The sequence below is a fragment of the Protopterus annectens genome, chromosome 5.part1 (assembly GCF_019279795.1).
Source record: "Protopterus annectens isolate FY-2018-M chromosome 5.part1, PAN1.0, whole genome shotgun sequence".
Lineage (NCBI taxonomy): Eukaryota > Metazoa > Chordata > Ceratodontiformes > Protopteridae > Protopterus > Protopterus annectens.
The window spans coordinates 308,395,720-308,421,610 of record NC_056736.1 but is presented as its reverse complement, the minus strand read 5'-3'; the positions used below and the strand labels follow the sequence as shown (position 1 = coordinate 308,421,610).

General features: G+C 42.1%; 1 protein-coding gene across 2 annotated transcripts in view; it reads right to left on the bottom strand.

Annotated features, from left to right (window-relative positions):
* UGGT2 (UDP-glucose glycoprotein glucosyltransferase 2) overlaps window positions 1-25,891 on the bottom strand; it is a 4,352,373-nt gene that overhangs the window by 1,354,151 nt on the left and 2,972,331 nt on the right. For both annotated transcript variants that reach the window (XM_044072987.1, XM_044072988.1), the window contains exon 30: window positions 24,350-24,435. In XM_044072987.1, the coding sequence (XP_043928922.1) occupies window positions 24,350-24,435 (86 nt within the window). The remainder of the gene's footprint in view (window positions 1-24,349; window positions 24,436-25,891) is intronic.

The window sequence follows — 25,891 nt, the reverse complement described above, 5'->3', positions numbered from 1 at the left end:
CTTCTGAAGGGGAGGACAAGATTCTCACTGTTCCCAAATTTAACGGGCATGTGCCTCAGATGTCCCCTACCTATCCTCAGGCATGGTGTTCCCCAACCTTTCGTGTCTATCACCATCTCTGTGTCCGCCTTGTATGTTCTATTTGTCTGCACCTGCTTCCTCACCTACCCTACTTACCTGACCATCACATTCCTAGGTACCTTCCTAATGTATTCCTTTCTTTTTGAAATGCAAAAAGCAAAAATGGGCACCTGTCCCACAATAAAAATGCCTCACACATAGCTCTCTCTTTCGCATCTGTGTCTTCTTGGCAGACTTGATTTGGTCCAATTGGCTATACAATATCATTGCACTGTTGTCACCTATCCATGTTGTGGTGACAGCCAAAATTCATCCAATTTTGTCTACATGTGCACATTACTGTGTTGAAAAAGTAGATATCTATGGTTCTTTCCTAATTCCCTCCTGAAAATTCCTGTATTGCTTCCTGTATTGCTTCTACTTTAGTCTTCCCTCTGCATGTCCCCCATTTCACCACTTTCCTGTCAACCACATTTTCACACATATAATGTGGTCAAAAAACAGACTTACATACAACACATGGTCAGAAGTGGCCTATAAAAAAGCCTTCATTTTTTGTTCAAAGCATTAGCACGAAATTTGGCATTGTGTACCAATGCCAAGTGGAGGTGAATGGCTGTTCATGTCCTATGGTAAAACCTGGTGATTTTTTCCCATCAGCCGCACTAGTCCGGTTATCTTCATGCAAAGGTGCTTAAACATGCTGCACTATAGGAATACAGAGTTAAAGCAGAGTAAAGCCACTACTTTGAAACAGTTACTTTGACAGTTCTGTACACTGTTGGATGTAACAAAGTGTAAGTTTCTATGTGGAATGTTGACATAAATCATTTGGATGAAGACTTTTTTTTTTGCCCATAGCATCAAGGGTTTGATTCTAGATGCAACTCGCATCACTTCTTACTGTGCTGTTATATGTCTAGGATATGTTTAATCATCCACATGTGAACATTTGCCACAGTTATGAGTTCTCATGCAGATATACTGGATATTGGCCAAAAACATTATTTTATTGACATCCATCCCCACAACTATGACATATTTATCCAACCGTGTTCTGCTTGTTATAAAGCCTGTTTGTCCCTCCACTAACCCTTCTTTACCCTACTGTTAGTCACTTCATGCTGTAGAGCATAGCAGCTTAATAATGATAACAGACCAGAAACATGTCCATGAATGTGATATTACACAAAACATTATGTGTATGTCCATCTATCCTTGTAGAGACCCATTCACTCCCATCCCTATTTACAGGTGCGTATCTATTAGGGTGATGGATGTACAGGTCATATCATGGTTTTTGCATACAGATATGACTCTCCTTATGGATAATACGAACATGTTACCTTGATTCAAAGGGAGATTAGTGCTCCTGTAGTGTGCAAGGTTTCAAAATCTGCTGTAGAATTTCCTTTGTTTGATGTTCATGTAATGATGGATAAAATGTGCATCTAATATGATGTGGAAATTGTCCTTACTTTGAAGTATACTACCCACACTTTTCTGGATATCCAGCCCTACACAAATAATTATCATATATGCTCAGTCACACTAATCATTTCAAAAGATGGGCCTCATCTTGCCTTTTGTAGCAAGCTGTAAATTAACTTGTGAATTGCAGTGAGGCCTGAAAAACAGCTACTAGTTGTAGAAGTGTATTGAGGAAGGAAATACTGATACAATTTGGGGAAAACACGCACTTCTGTGTACTCAGATAGTCACATTTGCAGTCCCGATCACATTTACTTAGCTAATGACATCCTGACACCATTTGTATATAAAAAAAAATCATCTGGAATTGAACCCTGGTTCACCTGTGCTCTAACCAAAAGCTCACTGCTCTGTGCAAAAGAGAAAAGCTAGGCATCAAGTGTATTTTCCACACTCAGTAGTGTCCAGAGTGCTGATGGCTGTTTATTACCACTGAGGCTGTTTGCGTGAATGAAGGTGCAATACATTACATTTTTCACTGTTTTCCTTAAGCAGAGAACCGTGTTTGCTCAGCGGTTAATGTCACGTATACGGGAAAAGCAAGGCCAACAGTTATTTATGTAATAAAACTTTGGTCTCAACATTTCAAAGATAGACGACTACAGCAAGCATATCATACTAGCTGCCAGCAATTTCTCCAATAACATATCTTGCAATCTAACACATGAAACATTAACAACAAACAGATGTATTCTGCAGTTAACCCCAATCAGGTTAAATACTGTAAGCCCCTATTAGGTTCATAGGTTGGTACTAGGCTATCGGCCCTAAGGCCTATGCAAGCCTAGCCATAACAATTCCCTGGAAATTTTTTCCCACAATATTTACTTCTCTGGGCCCCTGTCTAGCAGGGCGACTGACATGATCCCCGGGGTGAATTTCCTATCTCCCATCCAATCATCAAGGTTCCTTTTGAAGAGGACCAATGAGGTGCTCTGCTTGAAATGTATGGGCAGTCTATTCCAGAGTATGGGGAGTCTCTGGGTCAGGAACCTATCCCTCCAGCATGTTTTGTTCATTGTGATGATAAGGTTTAGATCCCTGGAGCGTGTGGCTCTGAGGGATTGGGATTTCTTTAAGTGGAGCATGTCCAACAGCTCAAGGTTTGACATGGCCTTGTATGTTAAGCAGAGATCGCCTCTGAGTAGACGATATGCCACAGAGTATAGCTGGAGTTTTTTAGACGGTCAGCATATGGCATCTGCTTTAGGCCTGTGATTCTTTTAGTGAGGTATTTCTGTGGCCTTTCCAGCTGTTGCAGATGTCTTGTGAGGTGCATACCAAATGGGGCATTATACTCTATAATGGGTCTAATGAGGGATGAGTACAGTGGGACAATGACCTCCTTTTTTCTGGATGAAAAGCCCTTAGTAATGAGGTGTGCCACGTAGAAGGATTTCCTGACTGTTGTGGCGATGTTGTTATCGAAAGTGAGACCACTGTCCACTTGTGTCCCTAAGTCTCTCATCACACTTTCGATGTTTAGTGTCCTGCCACCTATGTGGTAGTTCATGGGTACATGTTTTTTCCAAAGGGGATGACTATACATTTCTTGGCATTAAGCTTGAGCCCATGGCTCTGGCACCAGGCATCTGTTTCTGTAAGGCCCTTTTGTAGAATATCCACATCATTTGGGGATTCAATAATGGCTCCCAGTTTGCAGTCATCTGCAAACTTTGTTAGCCAGAGTCCCTTAGTGTTGGCCTGTACTTCAGAGAAGTAGATGCCAAACAAGAGTGGTCCCAGGACTGAACCCTGAGGTACTCCACTTGTCACTTGTCTGGAGCTGGATTTGGAGTCGGCTACTTTTACAGTCTGGGTTCTGTCAGTAAGCCAGTTGGCAACCCATCGAGTGACGTAGGGATTTATGCCCAGCTTAGTAAGTTTAGCTATGATTCCAGAGTGGGGGATGGTATCGAAGGCCTTGGCGAGGTCCAGATAGGCTGTGTGGACCTCCTTACCCTCGTCCACAGCTCTGGAGACCGATTCAAAGAAGTCAATCAGATTCAGGAGACAAGATCGGCCCTTCACAAACCCAAACTGGGTGGGGTCCAGTGTCTGGAGGTTGCCAATATCTTTGTTTATAAGTTCCATGATAATGCGTTCCATGCCCTTGCAGATCAGGCTTGTCAGACTGATGGGACGGTAGTTCCCAGGATCCAAGGTGGATCCTCCCTTGTGGATCAGGATAACTGTAGCTGTGCGCCACTCAGTGGGCAAGAAGCCTGAGGTGAGGCTATGATTAAACATGACACTTAGGTGGGGTGCCAGTTCATTTTGTAGTTCATGTAGTACACAGCCTGGGATGTTATCTGGTCCCATAGATGCCGTATTCTTAGCTTTGGAGAGTGCTGTTTCTACCTGTGTGGCTGTGATTATCAGAATTTGGCAATCTTTTGGTATTGAGATGGGCCCTTTAGGTGGTGAGAGGGGAGTGAAGTTGGCACTAAATCAATCTGCCAGGATATTGGCAATATCCTTGGGATCAGTATATTTAATGCCATTCTGTTTTAGCTCACAGCAGATCTGAGCAATGCCATTTAGATTCTTGACATAACTATAGAATGCCTTGTGGATGTCTTTGGAATCTTTGGCAATTTTATTTTCGTAACTAGCTTTTGAGGATTTTATGAGGGATCTCAGCTTCTTACTGAGGCTGGTGAGGGAGTTTTTTGCATCCTGGGATTTTCCTCTTTTCTGCAACAGTTTCTTCCTTCTGTTGTATAGTTTGTTTATAGCAGGGGACCACCAGATTGGCTTCCTTTTTTTGGAGAAGAGCATCTTGGTTCTATTTGGGATGGCACGATTCATGCATGAGTGGATGTGCTCGTACAGTGCCTTAGTGTAGGATTCTGCAGTCGAACTTCCAGATCCCGTCTGCGTGGGTGTTGTGAAGTTTGGCACTTCTGACTTCAGTAGCATGAAGTTGGCTTTGGAGAAGTTTTTAAGGAAGTCTCCTTACTGGGGGGTGGGGGTGGGATGTGGATGTCAAGGGTGATTTGCTTATGGTCAGACCAGACCAATGAGGGGGTGACCACTGGTGTGGAGCATCTATCTCCCATGTTGGTAATGACCAGGTCTACGATATTGGAGCCTCTGGTGGGACAATGGATTAGTTGATCCAGGGCATTAGAATTTATGAAAAGGAGTTGGTACCCAAGTAGTTTTCCCAATTAATGGCAGGGTAGTTGAAATCACCTAGTATTAGGGTGTTTGGTTGTATCTTAACATTTTCCAGTATGTTTAGGAAGGTGTAGTGAGAATCTTGGGGTATGGTGGGGGATCTGTAGCAAGCTACAATTTGGATTGCAGTCTTACCTAGTGTTAGTTGCACCTGGAGAATTTCAGATGCATTGTGTTGGGCAACTAGCCTGAAGGTGTGAATATCCTTGGTGAATATGGACACTATTTGCATTCAGTTTAGCACTGCACACCAGTGGACACTGCTACTTTACAAGTCAAGCTGAATTCTGGAAATTTGAATCATGCACGTGCTAATACTTTGCCATCATCCATGCAAATTAGCTTCCCAGCAATGAGCTTTGTGAGGAAGTGTATAGCATGAATAAACTCAGGATACTGGGCTGTAAGCCACCAATACATGGAAATGTATTCATAAACACAAGAGAAGAGCACTAACGTGTGATTCACTGAACACCTACTTTCTGATCTCCATGTGTGCCCTGCAGCAATGCACTTGCAAACGATACATCAGGACTTGTGCCTTTGTCAAACAGACTCCAGAATTACAGTACATAACTGCATTGTTACTTTTGATATGGGTTTATAGAGACACTTGACATTGGTTATCCATGATCATATTCCACTGATACTGTCAGTAACTTGTATTAATGTGGACATACTTTCATCTTAATATGAAGGCAAATAACTCTTTCATTGCAATACTGCGGTTTCCAAAGTGTGTGCTTTGTTTGTGTGTGTGTGTGTGTGTGTGTGTGTGTGTGTGTGTGTGTGTGTGTGTGTGTGTGATCTACACAACATCCTGAGAAAAATGTAAATGTCTGTCTCAACTCTGCAATATGCATGCATGACAGCTTCTTTCACCTAGACTGCCTAAATGTATTTATATGTCCTTTTGCAAACTGTGCTCACATGATCATATCACAAGTCCTTGCTTTGCAAAGAAGTCTCACAACAGTACATATTACCAATGACACTATGATTATGGCATTTTCTATAAAGTGCACTGTAATACCGGTAAAATCAGATTTCTGCTGTGGAGTGAGATTAAGTACTGTGTTCTTGACCTTGTGTAATTAGATAGGTAGGGGTAATAATCTCACAACAGTCAACTTTGTGTGTGTGTGTGTGTGTGTGTGTGTGTGTGTGTGTGTGTGTGTCATGTCCGAGTGGGTGGGCATGACATTGCTAAAGACAGATAAGTACTTTGTTCTGCAGCTTGTTAACTGGATAGGTAGGGGCTCTAATCTTACAGCAGTCAACTTCAGTGTATGTGTATACGTGTCTTCATTCATTCAGCTATCACTCTGGAGACAATTTTTCACCAAAATGAGAGTCTATAGCTATGTCACACACTCCTCCCAACATCTTCTCAACATACACTGTTGAAGTCATCCTCTATAAAGTGTACTCTAACACTATTAAAGACAGACTTGTGTGGTGGCACTGGTGATAAGTACTGTGTTCTGCAGTGTGTGTAACTAGATAGGTAGGAGTTCTAATCTCAAAGAAGTCAACATGAGTGTGTCTGTATGCATGTGCTCATTTATTCAACTATCAGTTTGGAGGCAATTTCACACCAGGATGTGAGTACACAGCTATGTCACACGCACTTCCCAACATCATCTTCTCAGCATACATTGCTGATGTCATCCTCTATAACGTGCGGTCTGACAATGTTACAGACATCTATGGTGGCACTAGCCCTACGTTGCATGAAATCCAGCTTGCTTACCTACAAAGGTGTGGAGTTTGAATCTGACCTCAGCCAACTACTGTGGTGGTGCTTGCTGGTATACTACAGTCATTGTATAATGTTCTGAATATCTTTTCATTTGACTCCCACTCAGGAGAAGCTTTTACACAGCCCCATGAATCCAACATCTTGTTTCCTTCTGTCCACATAACATCCTTTCTGCGGAACACTAAGGATGTCATCATCTCAAAGATGCAAACACACATCGTGAAGCAGAGCCCCTCCATTATCCTCTGTAATCCATCTCCAGACCACTGGATGTATTACTGCTAATTCTGTCATGAGGTGGTGCACATGTCACATATGGACAAAGGCAGTCTGTAATAAAATCAAACACATATATGCATATGCTCCTATCATCATCCATCACACAGATATAGCAATATGGGTTTAAATGCGTGCCTTATGAATGAAGAAAGGCAACAGTTACCCTCTGCACAAAGGCAGGCCATTTACAGACCCCGGAAACTATAGACCCATAAGTCTCACTAGTCTTATATGCAAAGCCATGGGAAGAATTATCATAGAGATGATCAACAGAGATATAGTAAACCTCCAGACACTGGAACCAACCCAGTTTGGTTTCAAGGGCAGATCATGTCTACTTAACTTGGTGGACTTCTTTGAGAAGGTCACCAAAGCAATGGATGAGGGCAAAACCATTCACACTGCCTACCTTGACCTGGCCAAGACATATGACACAATATCCCAATCGGGCATTGTTAACAAACTCAAGAGGTTAGGTACAAACCCGTATGTCACCCAGTGTATAGCCAACTGGCTCACAGAAAGGACCCAGGAAGTTAGAAATAGGGAGTCCACTTCTACAAAGAGGCCAGCCACAGGTGGAGTCCCTCAGGGATCAGTCCTTGGACCGCTCCTTTTTGGCATTTACTTCTCAGATGTCAAGGCCAATGTCAGTGGTCTCTGGCTGACTACATTTGCAGATGATTGCAAATTATAAGCTGTCAGTGAATCTCACACTGCCACAAATGTTCTCTAGGAGAGTACGACACAGACCAACAATTGGTGTCAGAGTCATGGACTAAAACTAAATGCCAAGAAATGCATAATAGTATCCTTTGGGAAGTCGTCCATCCCTGGTAACTGTAGATCAGAGTGCAAGTGATGTGCATGCTGTATCTTTAAGAAGCATGTCAAGGCTATATGTGGACGTATAAATTCCAGACATGTGCAATCCTGGTGCCATTTTGAAACAGCAGCCATGGCAAGAGCATGCAAGATTGCAGATGTTAGTTTGTATACAAGTCCTTTAAAGTTAAAGTCAGTAAATGTCTATAGTGATGTGTTTCTATAAAATAAAGCTGCTTGAACAGAATCCACAAACACTGCTCTATTGTGTCCTAGATAGGAGAGCGACATGGTGTCAGAACCAGGATCGAAGAGAATAATATTCAGAGCCATGAGGTGCAGAGATGACAGTGAAGATAAAACTGAGAGAAAATAGCACAAACAGAGCCAGAAAAGAATCAAAGGTAATGAGAAATAGCAAAAACTGTTTATTTGATACAAAAGACAAAAAGGTGCATTACAAGAGTACAAACCGCATTACTAAGCAAGGGGGAAGCATGAAAAATTTGTTAAATAAAGGAAATGTTTAAAATGAAAGTATTTGATGAAACAATTAACCGTAAAGCAAAACGAGCATGTTTAGAGCAAAACGAGTGTGTTTAAGGCAAAACTGGGCATGTTTAGAGTAAAATGAGCACAAAAAGTATGTTGGGCATGATAAGAGTTTAAATGAGCAAAATTAATATAATAAGGGCAAAAAAGGGCACAATAAGCAAAAATAAAGCAAGGTGACTGCGTGTGTTTTTTTAAAGTGCTGTGTTTTGGCATAACTACAACTTCGTACTATATCAAGGGCACAACTAAAGTATCTCAAAGTGTGTAAAAGTGCTTACAGAGTGTGCTTATTACTCTGCATGTATTTCAAAGAGTCATTGTGTGTAAACTATTTCATAAAAAACAAAGTATAGCCATTTCAAAAAGTTTCTTGTGCTGGACGTATCTATTAGCAAACTGCCATTTTGTGTTTTTTTGTACTGTAAAGAGCTGCCTATCAAGGTACTGCCATTTGGGGGACATTTCAGTGTGCTGTATGCAGTTATTCGCAAAGTGCAATTACTTTGAAGTATTACTGAGTTTTGGGCAAGAGGTGTCCAGTTTATTCGCATTGTGCAGTTACTTGATATGTTTCTTACACTGATAAGAGGAGATTCTTGCAAAAGACGACATTACAAGAGTAGTACAGTGACCGAGAGTTATTCAGTTGCATCGTAAAGTTGTTGAAATCTTTCTTAAAATGATGGTAAACAACTTTAGCAAAGTGATGATAATGATTTTAGCATTTTAGCCTTTTAAAATGATACTGCAAAAGTATAAAGTGCCCAAGAAGTTTATTTTGCAAAGTTCAGTTGTTCAAAGGTACTACGAGTTTGTGCATTAACATAATTTCAAAAAGCCCAAAAGGTATAAATTCAGAAGCAGAAAAGGAAATGGACAAAGTTACAAATACTGGCTAAGTTTCTGGCATATGTGCATGTGTGTATGTTTCTGCTTATTTGCAAAAAACCCTTCACTGATATGTGTTAATATGGCAGAAGTATTTAGAAAACCCCTACTACTTGTATTTGCTCAGAATATTGCAGAGAATTGGCGAATATCTGAGCAAGAGTACAATATTTTTATACAAGCAGCTTATGCAGATAGAGATGCATGCACCAGGGCATTAATTTTGCTAAACCTAGCTGGGTCAGAGGCCATAGAAAGAGAGTGTTCATATGTGTATGCACCTGCAGTATATGAAGGAGAAGGTGAAAAATCATCATATTGTTATACGGGCTGAATAAAGGTAAGACCCCGAGTGTTTGAAGCACAAGTTCAGAGAAATGTGTACCCCCCAGATAAATATTACCTTAGAGAGGCATTTTTTTACACAAAAGATCAGAAACCAGGGGAAACATTTGCAGCTTATACAACTGACTTGAGAAACAGAGCTAAAATGTGTCGGTTTGATGACTTAAAAGATGAGTTGATGAAGGACAGGCTTGTGTGTGGTATTAAAAGTGCTGCTGTGAGAAAGATTTTACTTCGTGACAGTGATTTAACATTGAGCAAAACCATACAGATTTGTCAAATCCATGAGGTGACAGAGAAACACACAAGTATGCTTGCAAGTGACAGAGTAAATGTAGATAGCATGCAACATGTGGCAAACAAAACCAGGTCCAAGCACGTGGCAGTTACAGGGTTTTCAGGAAAGGCACATGGTTTTCAAAAAAGTTCTAACAAAGGAGTGCATTCAAGCTCAGTGCAGTTCAAGCATGAATCAGCAAAACCCAGTCTAGCTTTACTGTTAACTGTTGCAAATGTTGTGCAAATCATGAGTCTAAAAGAGAGAAGGGCTTAGCATTTGGTCAGCAATGTCACAAGTGTAAAACATGGAACCATTTCCAAAAGTTTTGCAAATTAAGTAAGCCTCACACAGTTGTAAAGAAAGGTTGCACAAAAAAGCAAGTTGATCAAGTAGAGCTAAAGCAGTCAGCTTTCTATGTAGATGTATCAGTGCCTGGTGAAAAAGTTGATTCAGTAAATTTATTGACAAGAAGCAAAGTGTTTTGTACTGTTTGGATTTATGTAAAACCCATAGAGCTCAAAGTAGACACTGGTTCAAAGTGTAATGTTATATCAGCAGACACATTTGCTAAAGTGAGAACTAACGGACAACTCAATGTGGCCAGTATTGCAAGATTTGTTGCTTATGGGAGGTGAAGAAATTCAAACCGAAGGTTCAGTGATGCTTTCAAATTATTTGGCCGAGAACTGTTACAATTTGTTATTCTATGTAGTCCGAAGACCAGTGCAATCTTTATTGGGTCTCAAAGATAGTTTAAAAATGAATCTGCTTTGGTTTGCTAAAGATGTCCATCACATAAATACATTTCTGAGTTCTAATTTTTCTGAAGCCATTTTCTCAGAGTATGCTGTTTTTGATGACAGGTTTGGCAAACTTCCAGTTGTGTATTCCATGAAGATAGGCCCAGAGGTCACTCCAGTAGTCAGACCAGCAAGTAGAGTTCTGATAGCTATGCAGGATAAAGTTAAAGCTCAGATGGATAAAATGGTGCAGCAAGGTGTGATTTGTCCAGTCACAGAACCAACTGAATGGGTGTTGTCCATGGTAGCCACTCACAAAAAAAGCTCAGACAAAATCAGAATATGTACTGACCCAAGAGATCTGAAAAAAGCATTAAAGAGACCGTATCATCTAATGCACATGGTCGAAGAAGTTGCAGCTCTAATCCCAAATGCATTTTCTGTCTTGGATGCAAAAAAAAAGTTATGTCTTATCAAACGTTCCATCTGTGTTGTTGATCTTCTTCCATTCATCACTGATGGGTTTGGTTCTGAGCGCTTGGAACACAGTCGGCCTAATACCAAACTCGTGTACACCAAAAACTCTTGAGCTAAGCTACTATCCACAATGCCCTTCTCTCAGTTACCTCAGATCAAGTTTGCATGAAACATATAGAAGTAAAAAGCAGAGGTCATTTCTGTGCAAAAACCCTGAAAACAACACAAGGATCCATAAGATCCACCAGCATCCTTTGGTGGGGGACGGAGGGTGGGATGTGATGAATGGGAGAAGATCAACAACACAGATGGAACGTTATAGCAAGATATAACTTCTTTATCTGATGTTGTTAATCTTCTTCCCATTCATCACTGATGGGACAGAATCCCAAGCTACTTGAAAACCTGGGTGACCCTTACGGAAGAACATTCCTGAGTACCATTCAGCCAAAGGCCGCTCTTCCCCTGAAAGTGTGAGGTTTAGCCCAAATGGCTGCTGTGCAAATGTCATCCTTAGAGGCTCTGGAGTGAAAAGCAACAGAAGTTGCTATGGCTCTCATTGAATGTGATTTGATATTGACAGGTTTAGCCTCATTCGCATGTGAATATGAAAAAGCAATTCAATCTCTGAGCCATTTTGATAAAGTGACTTTTGATACAGCACATCCCATTTTTGGTCCAGAGAAAGAAATGAAAAGTTGATCTGACTTGCAGATAGATTTAGTCCTATCCAAGTAAAAACGTAGTTGTCTATGTACAGCCAATGAATGTAGACAGTATTCTCCTTTATTGGAATAATTTGGGAAAAGCACTGGGAGTTCAATGGACTGGTTCACAGAGAAATCAGAAATCACTTTGGGGAGAAAAGATGGATTAGTACAAAGAGATGCTCTGTCTTTATGAAAAATTAAATACGGGCTCTTGATGCATAAGGCTTGTAATTCTGATGTCCGTCTAGCTGATGTGACAGCCACTGAAAATAGAGATTTCCATGATAGAAACTTGAGGTCACATTTTGCAGCAGGCTCAAAAGGGAGTAGAGAGAGAGACTATAGTACCAGGGAGAGATTCCATGCCTCTAAAGGATGCCTGATTGGAGGTATACTATGAAAAACTCCTTTGAGAAAGGTCTTGTATATGCGGGTGGAGATAAGTGGAATGCCTTCAAAGCCGTTATGAAAATTGGAAATAGCTGCTAAGTGGACTTGAATGGTAGAAGATGATGCGCCATTCTCAAAAAACTCAGAAAGGTATTGAAGTATAACAGAGACAGGAGTTGAGAGGGTGTCTAGCATCTGTTCTTTAGACCAGAGAGAAAACCTTTTCCACTTATCTCTGTAAAGTTTTCTGGTGGATGACTTATGGGAGGCCAGAATAATATCACGAACAGGTGAGGAGAGGGTTTTCTGCCTGGTGACTAACAGAAGTGGAGAAACCAAGCTGTCAGCTTGAGAGTGGACGGATTTGAGAAAGTCAACCCTTGGGGGTGAAAAATGAAGTCCGGACGAGTATCCAGAATCCATGGAGGTTGTAACAGGTGAGGCCGGAGGAAGGGGAACCACACTTGTCGAGGCCAGAATGGGGCAATGAGGATCACCTTGCATCTCAACCAAATTGCTTTCTTCAAAATTAGGGGTATCAAAGGAACTGGAGGATAAGCATAAAGGAGACCTGTGGCCCAATCGTGAGTCAAAGCATCTCTCGGGGATGACCCCTCTGGGGGAAAGAGGGCAAATAAGCTGCAGCATTTGTTGTTCAAAGGGGAAGCGAAGAGATCGCAGCAAGGCTGGCCTATCGGCTGAAAATTTCTGCAGTCACGTTTGGATTGAGAGACCACTCATGTGGAAGGAGGATGCATCTGCTCAGCCTGTCTGCAATCACACTGGAGCTCCCAGGGATATGCTTTGCTATAAAAAAGCAGTTGGAAGCTATCGCCCAGTGCCAAATTCTCATGGCCTCTCGACATAGGGGGTAGGATTTGGTTCCTCCTTGTTTGTTTATGTACCAGACTACTGACATTGTTTGATTGAATCGTAATCGTTCCCGATGGAAGGAGCGGATGTAATGCCTGCAAAGCCAACAGCACCGCTCTCAACTCCAAAACACTGATATGCAGGCTGGCCTCTAAGCTGGACCATGTGCCTTGGACAGTCTTTACCTGAAAATGGCCCCCCACCCTATCAGGGACGTGTCCGTGGTCACTGTGGCATTGGGTTGAGGGGTCTGGAAGGGGCAACACTAAAGTTTTTCGTCTTGCCTCATCCACCAAAGGAGATCATGCTTGCAAGAGTTGGTAATGAGGATCTGTGAGTTTAGGGGGGTGAAGATTTGCCAACCATTGGGACAACAGGAGCCATTGTAACAGTCTCATGTGTAATCTTGCCAGAGGAACAATCAGAATGGCTGCAGCCATGGACCCCAGACCCTGGAGAACTTCTTTTGCTGACACCTTTCTTTGACAGAGTATCACTCGTACTCGCAATCTTAACTTCTGAAGCCTGTGAGCTGGTAGAGATACCAGGCATGTTTGAGTATTGAAAACTGCCCCTATAAATTCCAGTTGTTGAGTAGGTTGTAGATTGGATTTCTCCCAATGGACTGTGATGCCTAGGGACTCCACTAGTGAAAGTGTGTAATGGAGGGCCATAGTCAGGAAATGCTTGGTGGGGATGGAAAGGAGCCAGTCGTCTAAATATGGAAACACCTGGAATCCTTGAAGTCTCAGAAGAGCTGTCACCACTGCTAGGCATTTCGTGAACACACTGGGGGCCACCGAGAGACCGAATGGCAGGGCTCTGAACTGGTAATGACTGGCTCCTAGCTGGAAGCGAAGGAGACTCCTGGAGTGTTTGTCCATTTTGATGTGGTAATACGCATCCCTGAGGTCTATCGAGCACATCCAAACATCCTCCCATAAAAAAGGGAGAATGGAATTTATAGTGCCCATGCGGAATTTGGTTTGAACCACTGACTTGTTTAGATGGCTGATATCCAGAATGGGTTTCCAGTCCCCGGTCTTTTTTGGCACCAAAAAGAATCTTGAGTAAAAAATGGATCCGCATTGGTCTGGGTGGACTGGATGGATGACTTTTTTGATACAGCTTTCTTATCTCTGAAGCCGCTTCTTCCCTTTGACTGGGTGGAACATCGGGAAGGTGCTTTGTAGGTTTTGGATGTGATGTTAGAGGGATGTAACAGCCTCTGGAGATTATTCTCTGCACCCACCGAACTTTTGTAATAGAGTGCCAGGCCAGGGTACAGAGAAAAATGAGCACTGACTGGTTCCAGAGGAAAGCAATCAGGCAATGCTTCGGGAGCATTGATAAGACCATCTGGAGAAAGAATCCCTGGAGTCTTGATTTTGGGGACCCCCTCTGCCCCTAAAGGGGCATCTTCCACCATTGGAACCCCCTCTGCCTCTAGGAGAATCCTCACCACGTGCAATGCGGAAAGGACCTTGAGATTTTTTGTGCCATATTTTCCCACTCCTCTGGTTCCTGAAAAAAGAACGTTGGGGCTTGGGAAAACGTAGTCCAACGGCAGACAAGATCTTTTCATCCTGCTCGCACCTGGCCAATGTTTCCTGTACTTTAGAACCAAACAAGGAAGATGGTTCAATAGGGGCGTTCAAAAAGGAGGATGTGAAGGGGTCCTCGACGTCACAGATGCGCATCCAGGCATGGCGCTTCATGACTATGCCTGCACCAGTAGCTCAAGCTACCCCTCGGGTTTGGTGAGTGAGCAACTCACGAGTTGGAGATAGGAGATAGATAGCAGAGTTGAAGTTGAGGCAACCTTGTCCTGTCAGGTCTCCTCACCTGACTGAAGTGGGGCAAGAAAGAAAGAAATCATCAGATCTCTTTCTCATCTCATGTGCATGTAAGTTCAGGGACCTGACTGCAAAGGTCGCTGAAGCAAAAACTCGCTTCCCTAGTCTGTCCACAGCCCAGGACTCTCTGTTGGGCGGGTTTACATTAGGACTTTCTTCTGCAAGATCCTTTTTAGTGGCCGCCACTACCATAGCATCTACTGGCAAGCCTCTAGACCAGTGGTGCTGCTCCTCTGGTGGGGAAAGAATCTTATCTGGTCTCTGGGGAATGACCTCAATAGAATCAGGATTCTTCCACACACACTGCATGACAAGCTGGACTAACTCGTTAGCAGATGGGGTCACCCACGAAGTAGAAGGCGGAAAGCCTGCAAGAGGACGGACTCCTCCAAGGAAGGGTTAGAGGGTTTCCAACCAACCCTCTGTTTCAATATTTCCAGGATGTCTCCAAATAAGACATTGTCAGGCGGTGACCATGGGGATCCCTCCCCATCATCGTAGTCCGTATACTTTGTGAGAGACTCTGCAGGAGAGTCAAGGTGTTTCCTCTTACATGCCTTCTTCCGAGGAGGTTCTTCAGTGGGGATGTCTGAGGAAGACTCAGAAGGAAGAGTACCCTGAACTGGGGTTTCCTGCGGCTTCTGCTCTCGGTGTCCTGGGGAGGTGGCCCGTGGCAGCTGTAGCTCAGAGGGAGCAGGGAGAAGTTCCGACATAGGAGGAGTGCTTCCAGAAGCAAGCACCCTCTCCATCACCTGGAAAGCAGGCCCGCCTGAAGTGGAATGGGAGCCCAGAACTGTGTAGGACAATCTCAGAACCAGGGTCACACCCCACATCATCAGACCCGGTCCCGGGGATGGGGCCTCAAGCAAGATCGGAGCAGGCATTGTCCCCGGATCCGAGGACGGAACTGATAAACTTGGAACCATGCTCAGAACAGAGGGTTCTGCCTCCAACCATGAAACTGAGGAAGGGATGGTTCTGATGGAACCGAAACCCAAAGGGGTGGCCTCAAAACCTCAGTGAGAGTCACTGTTTGTGCCGAAGAATGGGTTCCACCAAGGACGTCGGAGCAATGGGCCTCGGAACTGATGGATCTAAAGGAGGAGTATAAGTGGGAGTCCTAGGAGCAATAGACCCAAACCCCGAAGTGGGATGAGTCTTAGGAACATTTCTTATCCCTCTGGCTGTCAACAGCTGGTCCAGCAGGTGCACCACATTGAATTCAGAAAGACTCCTGGTGGACCTTGTGGACACTCCTGAAGGGGAGTCAGGCCAGTCCAGAAAGGGGCTATATGTCTGGCCTAAGAATGGGTCCAATGAAGGGGAGTACCGGGTCCATGGTGTTTGAGTTATCGGCACCGTAGTCTCTAACTTGGAGACAGGTAATAGAGGAATCAGCGGTGTCGAGAAGGGACTTGGTGCCAAGGAGGCACTCGGAGTCAAGGTTATTATCGGTTCCAAAGGGATTGTCGGAACCGCCTTTGGTGCGGCAAAAGGTGAAGTCTGTGCCAAAACTACTGTATAAAGTAAGGTCGGAGCCATAGTTGTCACTGTAGATAGGACTGGTGCCTTAGAAAGTCAGTGCCGAAGGTGGCGCCGACATCAAAGTTTCTGTAATATCTACGACACTGGATAAAGAAGCAACTGGAGCAGAGCTCGGAACAGAAGCAATAGTTGTAGTTGGAGCCGATGAAGCAATTCTGTGCTCCATTGAAGATTTGTGGCCCTTGTGTTTATGGGACTTGCCCTTATCACCAGCCTGTGAAGAGGAATCTGGATGGGGACATTTTTTGTCCTTCACTGGATAGGTTGAGACCTCCAACAGAGAAAGGGCCTCTGAGAAAGGTGAGACTAACAGGCCTTTCAAAATCAGTTTATTTTTTCTCTCGTCCAGCGTCTGCTGACTAACACTTAGGCAAATCTGGCAAGGAGGTTTCACAGAGAGGTGAGAAACCCCAAGACAATACACACAATCGTCGTGTGAGTTACTGTTAGGGAGTTTGCCATTGCAGGAAGTGCAGTGTTTAAACCCAAAGTCCCTTTTTTTCAGACATATCCATACACACGAAAAAACAAACAAACTACTAACTACAGGAAGTGAAAAATAGGAAGAAGAAGAAGACGGAGAAGGAGATACCAATGATGGTATCAAACGATACCACAAGGGCAGGAGAGGGCGTACCAACGATGGTATAAGAAATACCCAACGGGTAGAGCTAGAGAGATAAAAGAGGGTAGAAAACGAGTTAGCTTACAAAAAAGTTAAAATAAAATACACAAATATTTATAAAATATGACACTTAGCTGGAGAGCTCGGTGAAACGCTACTATTTGGCTGTGCGGCAAACAAGATCTGAGGTAACTGGGAGAAGGGCATTGTGGGTAGCAGCTTAGCTCGAGAGTTTTTGGTGTATGTGAGCTTGGTATTAGGCCAACTCGGTTCTGAGGGCTCGGAACTGAACCCATCAGTGATGAACTGAAGAAGATTAACAATATCAGATGTTCATTTTGGTAAGTGATGCTTGCTCATAAATCCTCATTTCTAACTACTTTTGGTACTCCGTTTGGCAGATATAGATTCCTAAGGATGCCATTTGGAATAAAATCTGCAAATGAAGTCTTTCAGCGTGCAATGGAGCAAATTTTTTCAGGTAATCCTTGTGCCATAATAGTACATGATTTATTGGTTGGAGGCAATGGTGAAGCACAGCATGACAGAAACTTCAAGAAAGTTCTAGACAGAGCACGTGAAGTAAATTTGAAGCTCAAGTCTTTTGAAGTGCAAATTCAGACTTCCAGAAGTAACATATGTAAGTCACTTGTTTACAAGTACAGGTTTGAGTCCAGTCCCAACCAAGAAAGCAGCTATTTTTGAGATGTCAGTACCAGATAATGTACAAGCTCCACAGCGTTTCCTAGGCATGGTCAACTATTTAGGCAAGTTAATAAGTGACTTCAGTAAGCTGACAGTACCTTTAAGAGAGCCAACACACAAAATGTTGCATGGTCATGGCTGGAACAGCACCAGAAGGCATTTGAAGACCTCAAGCAGAAAACTGCCACCCCACCTACACTAACATACTATGATGTTAATAAACCAGTTACTCTTTCCTGTGCTGCTTCAAAATTTGGTCTTCATGCTGTTATACATCATGAGGGCAGACCAGTAGCCTATGCATCTAGAACACTAACTCAAACAGAGATGCAGTATGCTCAAATTGAGAAGGAGCTTTTGGCAATATTATTTACATGCTCCAAGTTTCATGGCTATATTTACGATCGAGCTATTCAGATTGAAACTGACCATCAACCTCTAGTTACTATTCTAAAGAAGCCTAAACATTCCGCTCCAGCGAGATTACAAAGAATGATGCTCAATTTGCAAAAGTACAATTTCAAAATGGTTTATACAAAAGGCAAATTGCTCTGTCTGGTTGACACCTTATCCAGATTGCGTCGAAATAAGACAGAACAGCTTGATGCAGATATTTTGACTGATGTGATGTCAGTGCGTAATTTTTCCACCACTAGACTTGATGAGTTAAGAGATCACACTCAAACTGATCCAATTTTGCAAAAGCTCAATCACTACATTAATGTTGGATGGCCATCAAAGCAATCTAGTGTACCACCTGAATTGCAAACCTATTTTCCTTACAGAGATGAATTGTTGATGGAAGATGGCATTATTTTCAAAGGTCTTAAAACTGGTGTTCCTGCTTCCTTACAACAAGAATATATCTAGATTTTGCATCGTGATCACCCAGGATCCATACCCACTACCACTAAGAAAAGAGCTAGAGAATTAGTATTTTGGCCTTCATTACAAAGAGACATTGAAAGAGTACTTTCTTCTTGTTCAGTATGCAATAGTGCTAGACAACATTTGCAAAGAGAACCACTTAATTTGAGTCCAGTTCCTGAACTACCTTGGTCTACTGTAGCAAGTGATATCTTTGACTGGAGCAATCAACACTACTTGGTTTTGGTAGACTCTTATTCAAATTGGTTTGAGATTCATCTACTAACTAACCTAACATTCACTGCTGTTATTACTAAATTGAAACGTCATTTCTCAGTTCATGGTAGTCCACACAAACTTCTTTCTGACAATGGTACTCAATTTACTAGCCAGTTGTTTCAGAAATTTGCAAAAGACTGGGACTTTGTACATGTCATTAGTAGTCCTGAATATCCTCAGTCCAATGGTCTAGCTGAACGTGCAGTGCAAACTGCAAAGCAATTATCTGAAAGGTCAAAGCATGACAATACCGATGTGTTCTTGAATTTGTTTAATCTCAGAAACATAGCCCGTGATGATATTCTTCGCTCACCTGCTCAAAGACTACTTTCCAGGCAAACTAGAACTACACTACCCATTACTTCTAGTTTATTGAAGCCTAAACCTAAGAACAATAAAACCATCAAGGCTCAGTTGTTGAAGAAGCATAATATCCAGAAATCTAGTTATGACAGATCAGGCAGATTACTTCATCCGTTGAGGGAAAGAGAGATGGTATGAATCCAGACAACAAAAGGTTTTGATCAAATAGGACAGATTACAGGCATATGTGCCAAGCCGATATCCTACCTGTAGACTCCAAAGGTGTGCAGTATAGGAGGAACTGTAAACATCTTCTTCCTGTACCAGAATCATCATCACCATCACAACATTGCTTCTGTGATGCAGACTCCAAATCGAAGTGTGAATCAGACACTGTTTCCATACCAGAATGTGTTCAAAATTCTGATTCCATTCCAGAAAATAATCCAAACATTCCACAGGTCAACCATTTTGCAGAGACAGTTCCAGTTGCTAAATCTCATTCCCAGTTTTATGTCACACGATATAGGCGAGTATCTAAGGCTAGTGTGAAATACACAGCAATGTGGACTTGATTGTATATATCTGTGTATTTAGCATTGTATAATGCATGACCAAGGATTACCTATGATTTCTGCATACCAAATAGCCTTATAACTTTGTATGATCTATTTCTCAGAGGAAGGATGTAGATCAAAGTGCAAGTAATGTGTATGCAGTATCTTTAAGAAGCATGTCAAGGCTAATACGTGCAAGTATAAATTCCAGACGTGTGCAATCCCTAGTGCCACTTAAAAAGAGCAGCCAGGTCAGAAAGCATGCAAGATAGCAGTTGTTAGTTTGTATACAAGTTACTTAAGTTAAAGTCAGTAAACTTCTATAGTGATTTGTTTCAATAAAATAAAGCTGCTTGAACAGAACTCACGATGACTATTCTACTGTGTCCTAGATAGGACAGTGACAGTAACTATCATATTGACAACACACCCCTTAGAGTTGACCCAGTAGTCAGGGACTTAGGGACACACATAGAAAGCAATCTAGCCTTTGATCATCACATGTCTACAGTGGTGAGGAAATCATTATATGTTGCACAACTTATAAACAAAGGTATGGCATCTAAGTCCCAAGAAGTCATTGTTCCATTGTATGTGGCATTCATCAGACCTATCACTGTGTACAATGCCCGCTTTGGTATGTACCTAACTGGGCATATCCAACAACTGGAACGTCCACAGAGGTTCCTCACTAACAGAATACAGGGCGCAAGTAAAATGTTCTATGCAGACCACCTCAAGGCCCTATCCCTGTATTCTGTCTCCTACAGGCTTTTGAGGGAAGATCTATGCCTGGCATACAGAGCATTGTTAGACCCCACTCTGATGGACCTCCTGCATATCCAAAAAACAAACAGCACCAGAATTACCAGTTCTAAAGACTTAAACCTTGCCTGTGATATAAACAGGATCTGCTGAAGAGATAGGTATACAGTCTATCCCAGAGACTACCCCTTCTATGGAACAGGCTCCGCAGCCATGTGAAGCAGAGGTTCTCCCTAACCCAATTCAAGTGGAACTTGGAAAACTGGATAGGAAACTGGAAATTCATCCCTGGTTTGGCACCTATGTCTCTAATGGATAAAAGTAACCTATAAATGGTTCATCTCCCATGCCCTTGCTTACACTTATCAAGGGTATCAGAAATTGTCAGAGATTTAGGATGCATGGCTAGGCTTAAAAAGGTACTTGTAGTTGTTAACCTAGTAAACACCCATGAACCTATATAGCTAGGATTTTATGTGTTCTTGGCCGTTAGCCTAGTAATGTGCTGTGACCCTCTCAGCATTGCACATGTCAATGTTTTTGTCATCCGCATGTGTATGTTGAGATGTGGAGGTACTGTAGCCCTACAACAGTATATTCCAGTCTGTGTTTTGAGCTACTGTACTGATGGCTACTGCTGCCATTTGGTTACATGTTCCTTCCATAACAGCTGTAGTGACTGTACTACCTAAGGGACATACAACTACATCACATCTGCATCACTACTTGACAGTTTGTACGTATGGATGTATGTCAGGATTTCATGGCAGTATAACATTTTCACTGGCAATGTCAGGGAGACAGTGATCAGGTGGCACATGTGTTGAGGTATGACATGTACTTATAGAGGGTGCTCCATGTATTATTTGGTATGTGTACAATATCAAAGTGACAGCTTCCTTGATCATTGCCACTTGACTTTGAACTGCTGTGCTTTCTGTGCAGATGGGCTTAGTTGACGCACTGCAATCAGTCTCACATTCTGTTGTACCATTCAGTACAATGGATCACTTCTTAATTCACAAATCAATTGCAGATGCTTCAGATAATATGCATTGCTAGTACATGTGGCAGGTGCATGCAATACCCAGCTGTACTCATAATAGTGTGGTGTTTGTATTTGTTGTTATCTGTACTGCTAATACCTACGTCAGCCAAGGAAGCTTTAGTCAGGTGTATTACATTTGGCACAGTGAACTCCTACACATCTGGTAGGCCATACAGAACTATTCTTTGGGATGCATTCCTATTAGGATTTGACAGTGTAGACTTCTCCTTCAAGGTTTTCTATTAGATGCTTGTGTGAAAACTCTTTCTGTGTTCCACCCAGTAAATACACATCTCCATAACAACATTGATGGTATGGGTTTGATCTCTGCACATGGTGACTGTTGCTTATCTGTCATGCATACTTCTCAAGTGGTCAGCATTGCCCCTGATTTCAACTTCACTTTCAACACAGTCTCTCTTAACACCTCCAAAAAGTGTCATTTTGGGGGAAGGGGTGATGAATTCCCATTACAGAATACTGACAATCATTAAAGTTGTACATGTCTGTTCCTACAGAACACATATAAGTTACACTCACATACTCTGTAAATGCCGAAGATTAATGGTCGTAATATTTAAAAGTGCTCATGATTGTGCCAGTTTTCTGTCTACATTTATGCAGGAGTCTGTTGCCATGCGTCAATGATTGTTTGAGAGCTATAGTGACATGTCAATCATATTCAAGCAAGCTATTTTGCAGATCTCCATTGTATGTACACACCCCTTTTTGTATATACTGTCCTTGCTAAATGCCCTCTTCACTGAGCATGTCAGTGATGTTTATATCACAACCATTCACCTCCAGTGACATGTAACCTTGTGTGATCATCACATATATACTATCATGTGTGATGATATAATATACTTGCACAGGAGGTGTAAATAGCAGTACATACTGTGCTATCTGCATGTGTGCTTAATGTTACACTAGTGACTTGCCTTAGAATTGTAGAATTGCTGGAGCCATGTCAGACTCCAAACCAGTTACAAGTGGCGTCCCACAAGGCTCAGTCCTGGGACTTCTCTTGTTCAGTATTTATTTCTCGGAGGTACAGGCCAACACGGAAGGACTGTGGCTGACCAAGTTCGCAGATGACTGCAAAATGGGCGCCATAATCGACTCTCCAGCCGACACAAGCATCCTCCAAAAGGGCCTCATAGAAACAGAAAACTGGTGCCAGAGCCATGGCCTCAAGTTAAACGCCAAAAAGTGTATAGTCATCCCCTTTGGCAAAAACAAAGTGCCCATAAATTACCACATAGGTGGTAATCCATCGGACCTGGGGACCCAAGTTGATAGCAATCTCTCATTTGACAACCACGTGGACAAAGTGGTTAGAAAAACATTTTATATAGCCCACCTAATCATGAAGGGATTCACATCTAGATCAGGGGAGGTCATCGTGCCTCTTTACTCATCCCTCATCAGGCCCATAATTGAGTACAATGCCCCTTTTGGGATGTACCTTACCAAACACCTGCAGCAACTGGAAAGACCCCAAAAGTACCTCACCAAGAGGATCAAAGGGCTCAAACAGATGCCATATCAGTGGCATACCGCCTGCTCAGAGGCGATCTGTGCCTGACGTATAAAGCCATGTCCAACCCGGAATTAATGGACATGCTGCACCTCAGAAACTCCAAATCCCATTGAGCTACGCGCTCGAGAGACTTGAACCTTAGCACTGAAATAAATAGGAAATGCTGGAAGGACAGATTCATAACCCAGAGGCTCCCTTCACTCTGGAATAAAATCCCAGTCCAGGTTAGGCAGAGTCCCTCATTGACTCTCTTCAAGAGGAATCTTGATGAGTGGATGGGAGATAGTAGGTTTACCCCGGGTATCACTTCTGTGTCACTGTTAGACAGAGGCACAGTATACTAACCTCAAAAAAGGGCATAGCAAAATGAATTTAAAATGGGTGGCGAAAACCAAACACGCTCTGGCTAGGCTTATAAATGCCCTAGGGCAGATAGTCTAGTATGAACCTATGAACCTATGAACATACATTGACAAACTATCTTGAGGACATTGCCATATTTACCATGCCCTCCTCTTCCTCTTTATTCATTCCTATTATGTCTGTGCCCATTTTCATCATCACACTTTCCCTGCCCAGTGCATGTTTTCTTGCATCTGCCCTTGCTGTTTGCCCCTCTCCATTATTGCATTCTGCAAATAATTGTTGTTGCGTTTGCGTACGCTGCACTCAGTACTCTTTTCTTTACTGTGTTATTACTGCTGTTATTGCAGTATTAGTATTTTGACCCCTGATAGTCATTGCGGCTGTCCACGAAATCTCAGACAGCAAGTTTGCTAGTAGGGAAACTTGAATGCTTTTTGATTCCGAGGTCATGCTGCTATGCATGGTTTCATAGTGGCAGCACTGTTACTGGCCAAAACTTGCTTGAATTTGTGTAAGCGCAATGAGCAGCATGACTAAGTGATTACTGCTGCTGTTCATCGCGCTAACACAAAATCTGTGTACGCATCGCACATAAACTATACAGAGTATAGTGAATTCCCTGGAGAGACTTAATTCTTTGCACTGTCAGACAATTATTTCATTTCCATTTCTAAGAGCATGAAAAAATCATTTTTAATTTCCTTTTTAAAAAAATGATGAGACCTACAATTTCACAATGATTACCTAAAGAATGCATACTTTCACAAAACAAAAATGCCATTATCAAGAAATGTTATCTATAGCCTCTGTCATTTTTGTTTAGTTTACAAGTCTAAAATTTAAAGATAAGGATAGTAAAGTGGGATTTTCTTCCCAGCTTACTAATCAATTCAAAGTGTTTACAACTGCTTATAAACAAATTTCAATGATGATATGTATTAGAGAAGACATGAAGCAGAATAATTAGGAGTGCATTATGTTATGGTGAACACATTTAGACTGTATACTCACTGTGCAATCTGATAAATGTCATCTGATCTGCCTTCACGTAAATGTAAGATCCATGCACCTGGGTTTGCTTTCAGCTGGAAATATCCCTAGAGGCAAAAATAATTCATCTTCAATTTGGGTTTGAGATATTTCCTCCACAGAAAGTACAATGGAGAAGCCTGATATGCCTGCTAAAACAATAACATCGGTGATGAAAGATTGAGAGACTGTAGTATCCTCACAAACAAAAAGGACTGAAAGAATTAAGTCACTACACCGTCCAACAGCTCCAAGTAAACTTCAGTCACTTGGTATCTCAGCCCACACTAAAACATTTATTAACATAACTAAAATAAAAACACATTCGCTTACATCAACATTTTAATTTCCAGTTAAGGGGTCTATATCAAAAGCATGATTATTCAAAACCGCAAATATAAGAACAGCGACATATAAAGGCCCAAGTACTACAAGAGCGAAAGACGTAAGCAGCGAAAACCGGAATGCAGTGGCCAGCAGGGTGTTCGTGGGGAAGAGGAAATATATCCTTTTCCCCACTGTAGTGCGATCTCGGAGTTGGTATATTTAAGTTGGAGGGGTGTGTTTAATGAAGTTTGTTTACATAGATTTTCCTTACCAGTATGGCCCTGTTGCTCTCGGAAATACGTTCGGCCTTTTTATTTTGCTGTTGTAGCACTTCGGCGTTTATGTGTCGGTGAGTTTGTATTCACAGTTGTGAACATTCGTGGTTTTAATATAGACCCCCAGTTAACTGCTTTTGTTACACCGGGACTTCATCAGAACAAGTACAGCATTATATCCTCATCTCCTTTTATAAAAAGAGAGCCAAGTCAATTACAAACAGCAAAATTTAATTAAATTCATTACTCAGATTAAAAAAATTGTAAAAATTGATATAGATATAAATATAAATGACTCGTATATAAAAAGTAATCCATGTATAAACGACAACAATATTGCAAAAAACACTGTAAAAATACATTCCCTAGTACATCCAAATAAATCACCAAGGTGTTCAAGTGTATGCAAACACACCGGTTGTATATCCCATTATGTCAATCACTCTAAATTTTTGTTTTATTCGGATTAATGCTTGTTTGTTTCAGTACTTTCTAAATTCTCTCAGCCCTTAACCACCAGTGCACTGCCAACGGAAACTTTTTTTTGTTAATCCTTAGAAGTTGTATAGCTCCTGTAGTAAGAAATCTTTGTGTTCAACATCTTTGTATCCTGTATAGGAAGGGTTAAAATGTGAAACTGCATTGCGTGCAAAGAAATAAGCTAAAATGAGTTGTTTTTCTTGTAAGGAATTTGCTGACCAGAAAGGAATGCACAGATGCTACTTTGGTCCAGGCACAGGCCTATCTTGGGACTGACCTCTGACCAAGGAGGAGTGCATAGATGTTACCTTGATGTAGGCACCAACTTATCTTGTGTCTGACTTTTTTACCATCTAAGGCTCCACTGAGTGAATTTATAGCCTTGACTGAAATTCCTTGTCTAGTAACCAGCTGCTGAGTATGCATGAAAGAGGGTATAAAA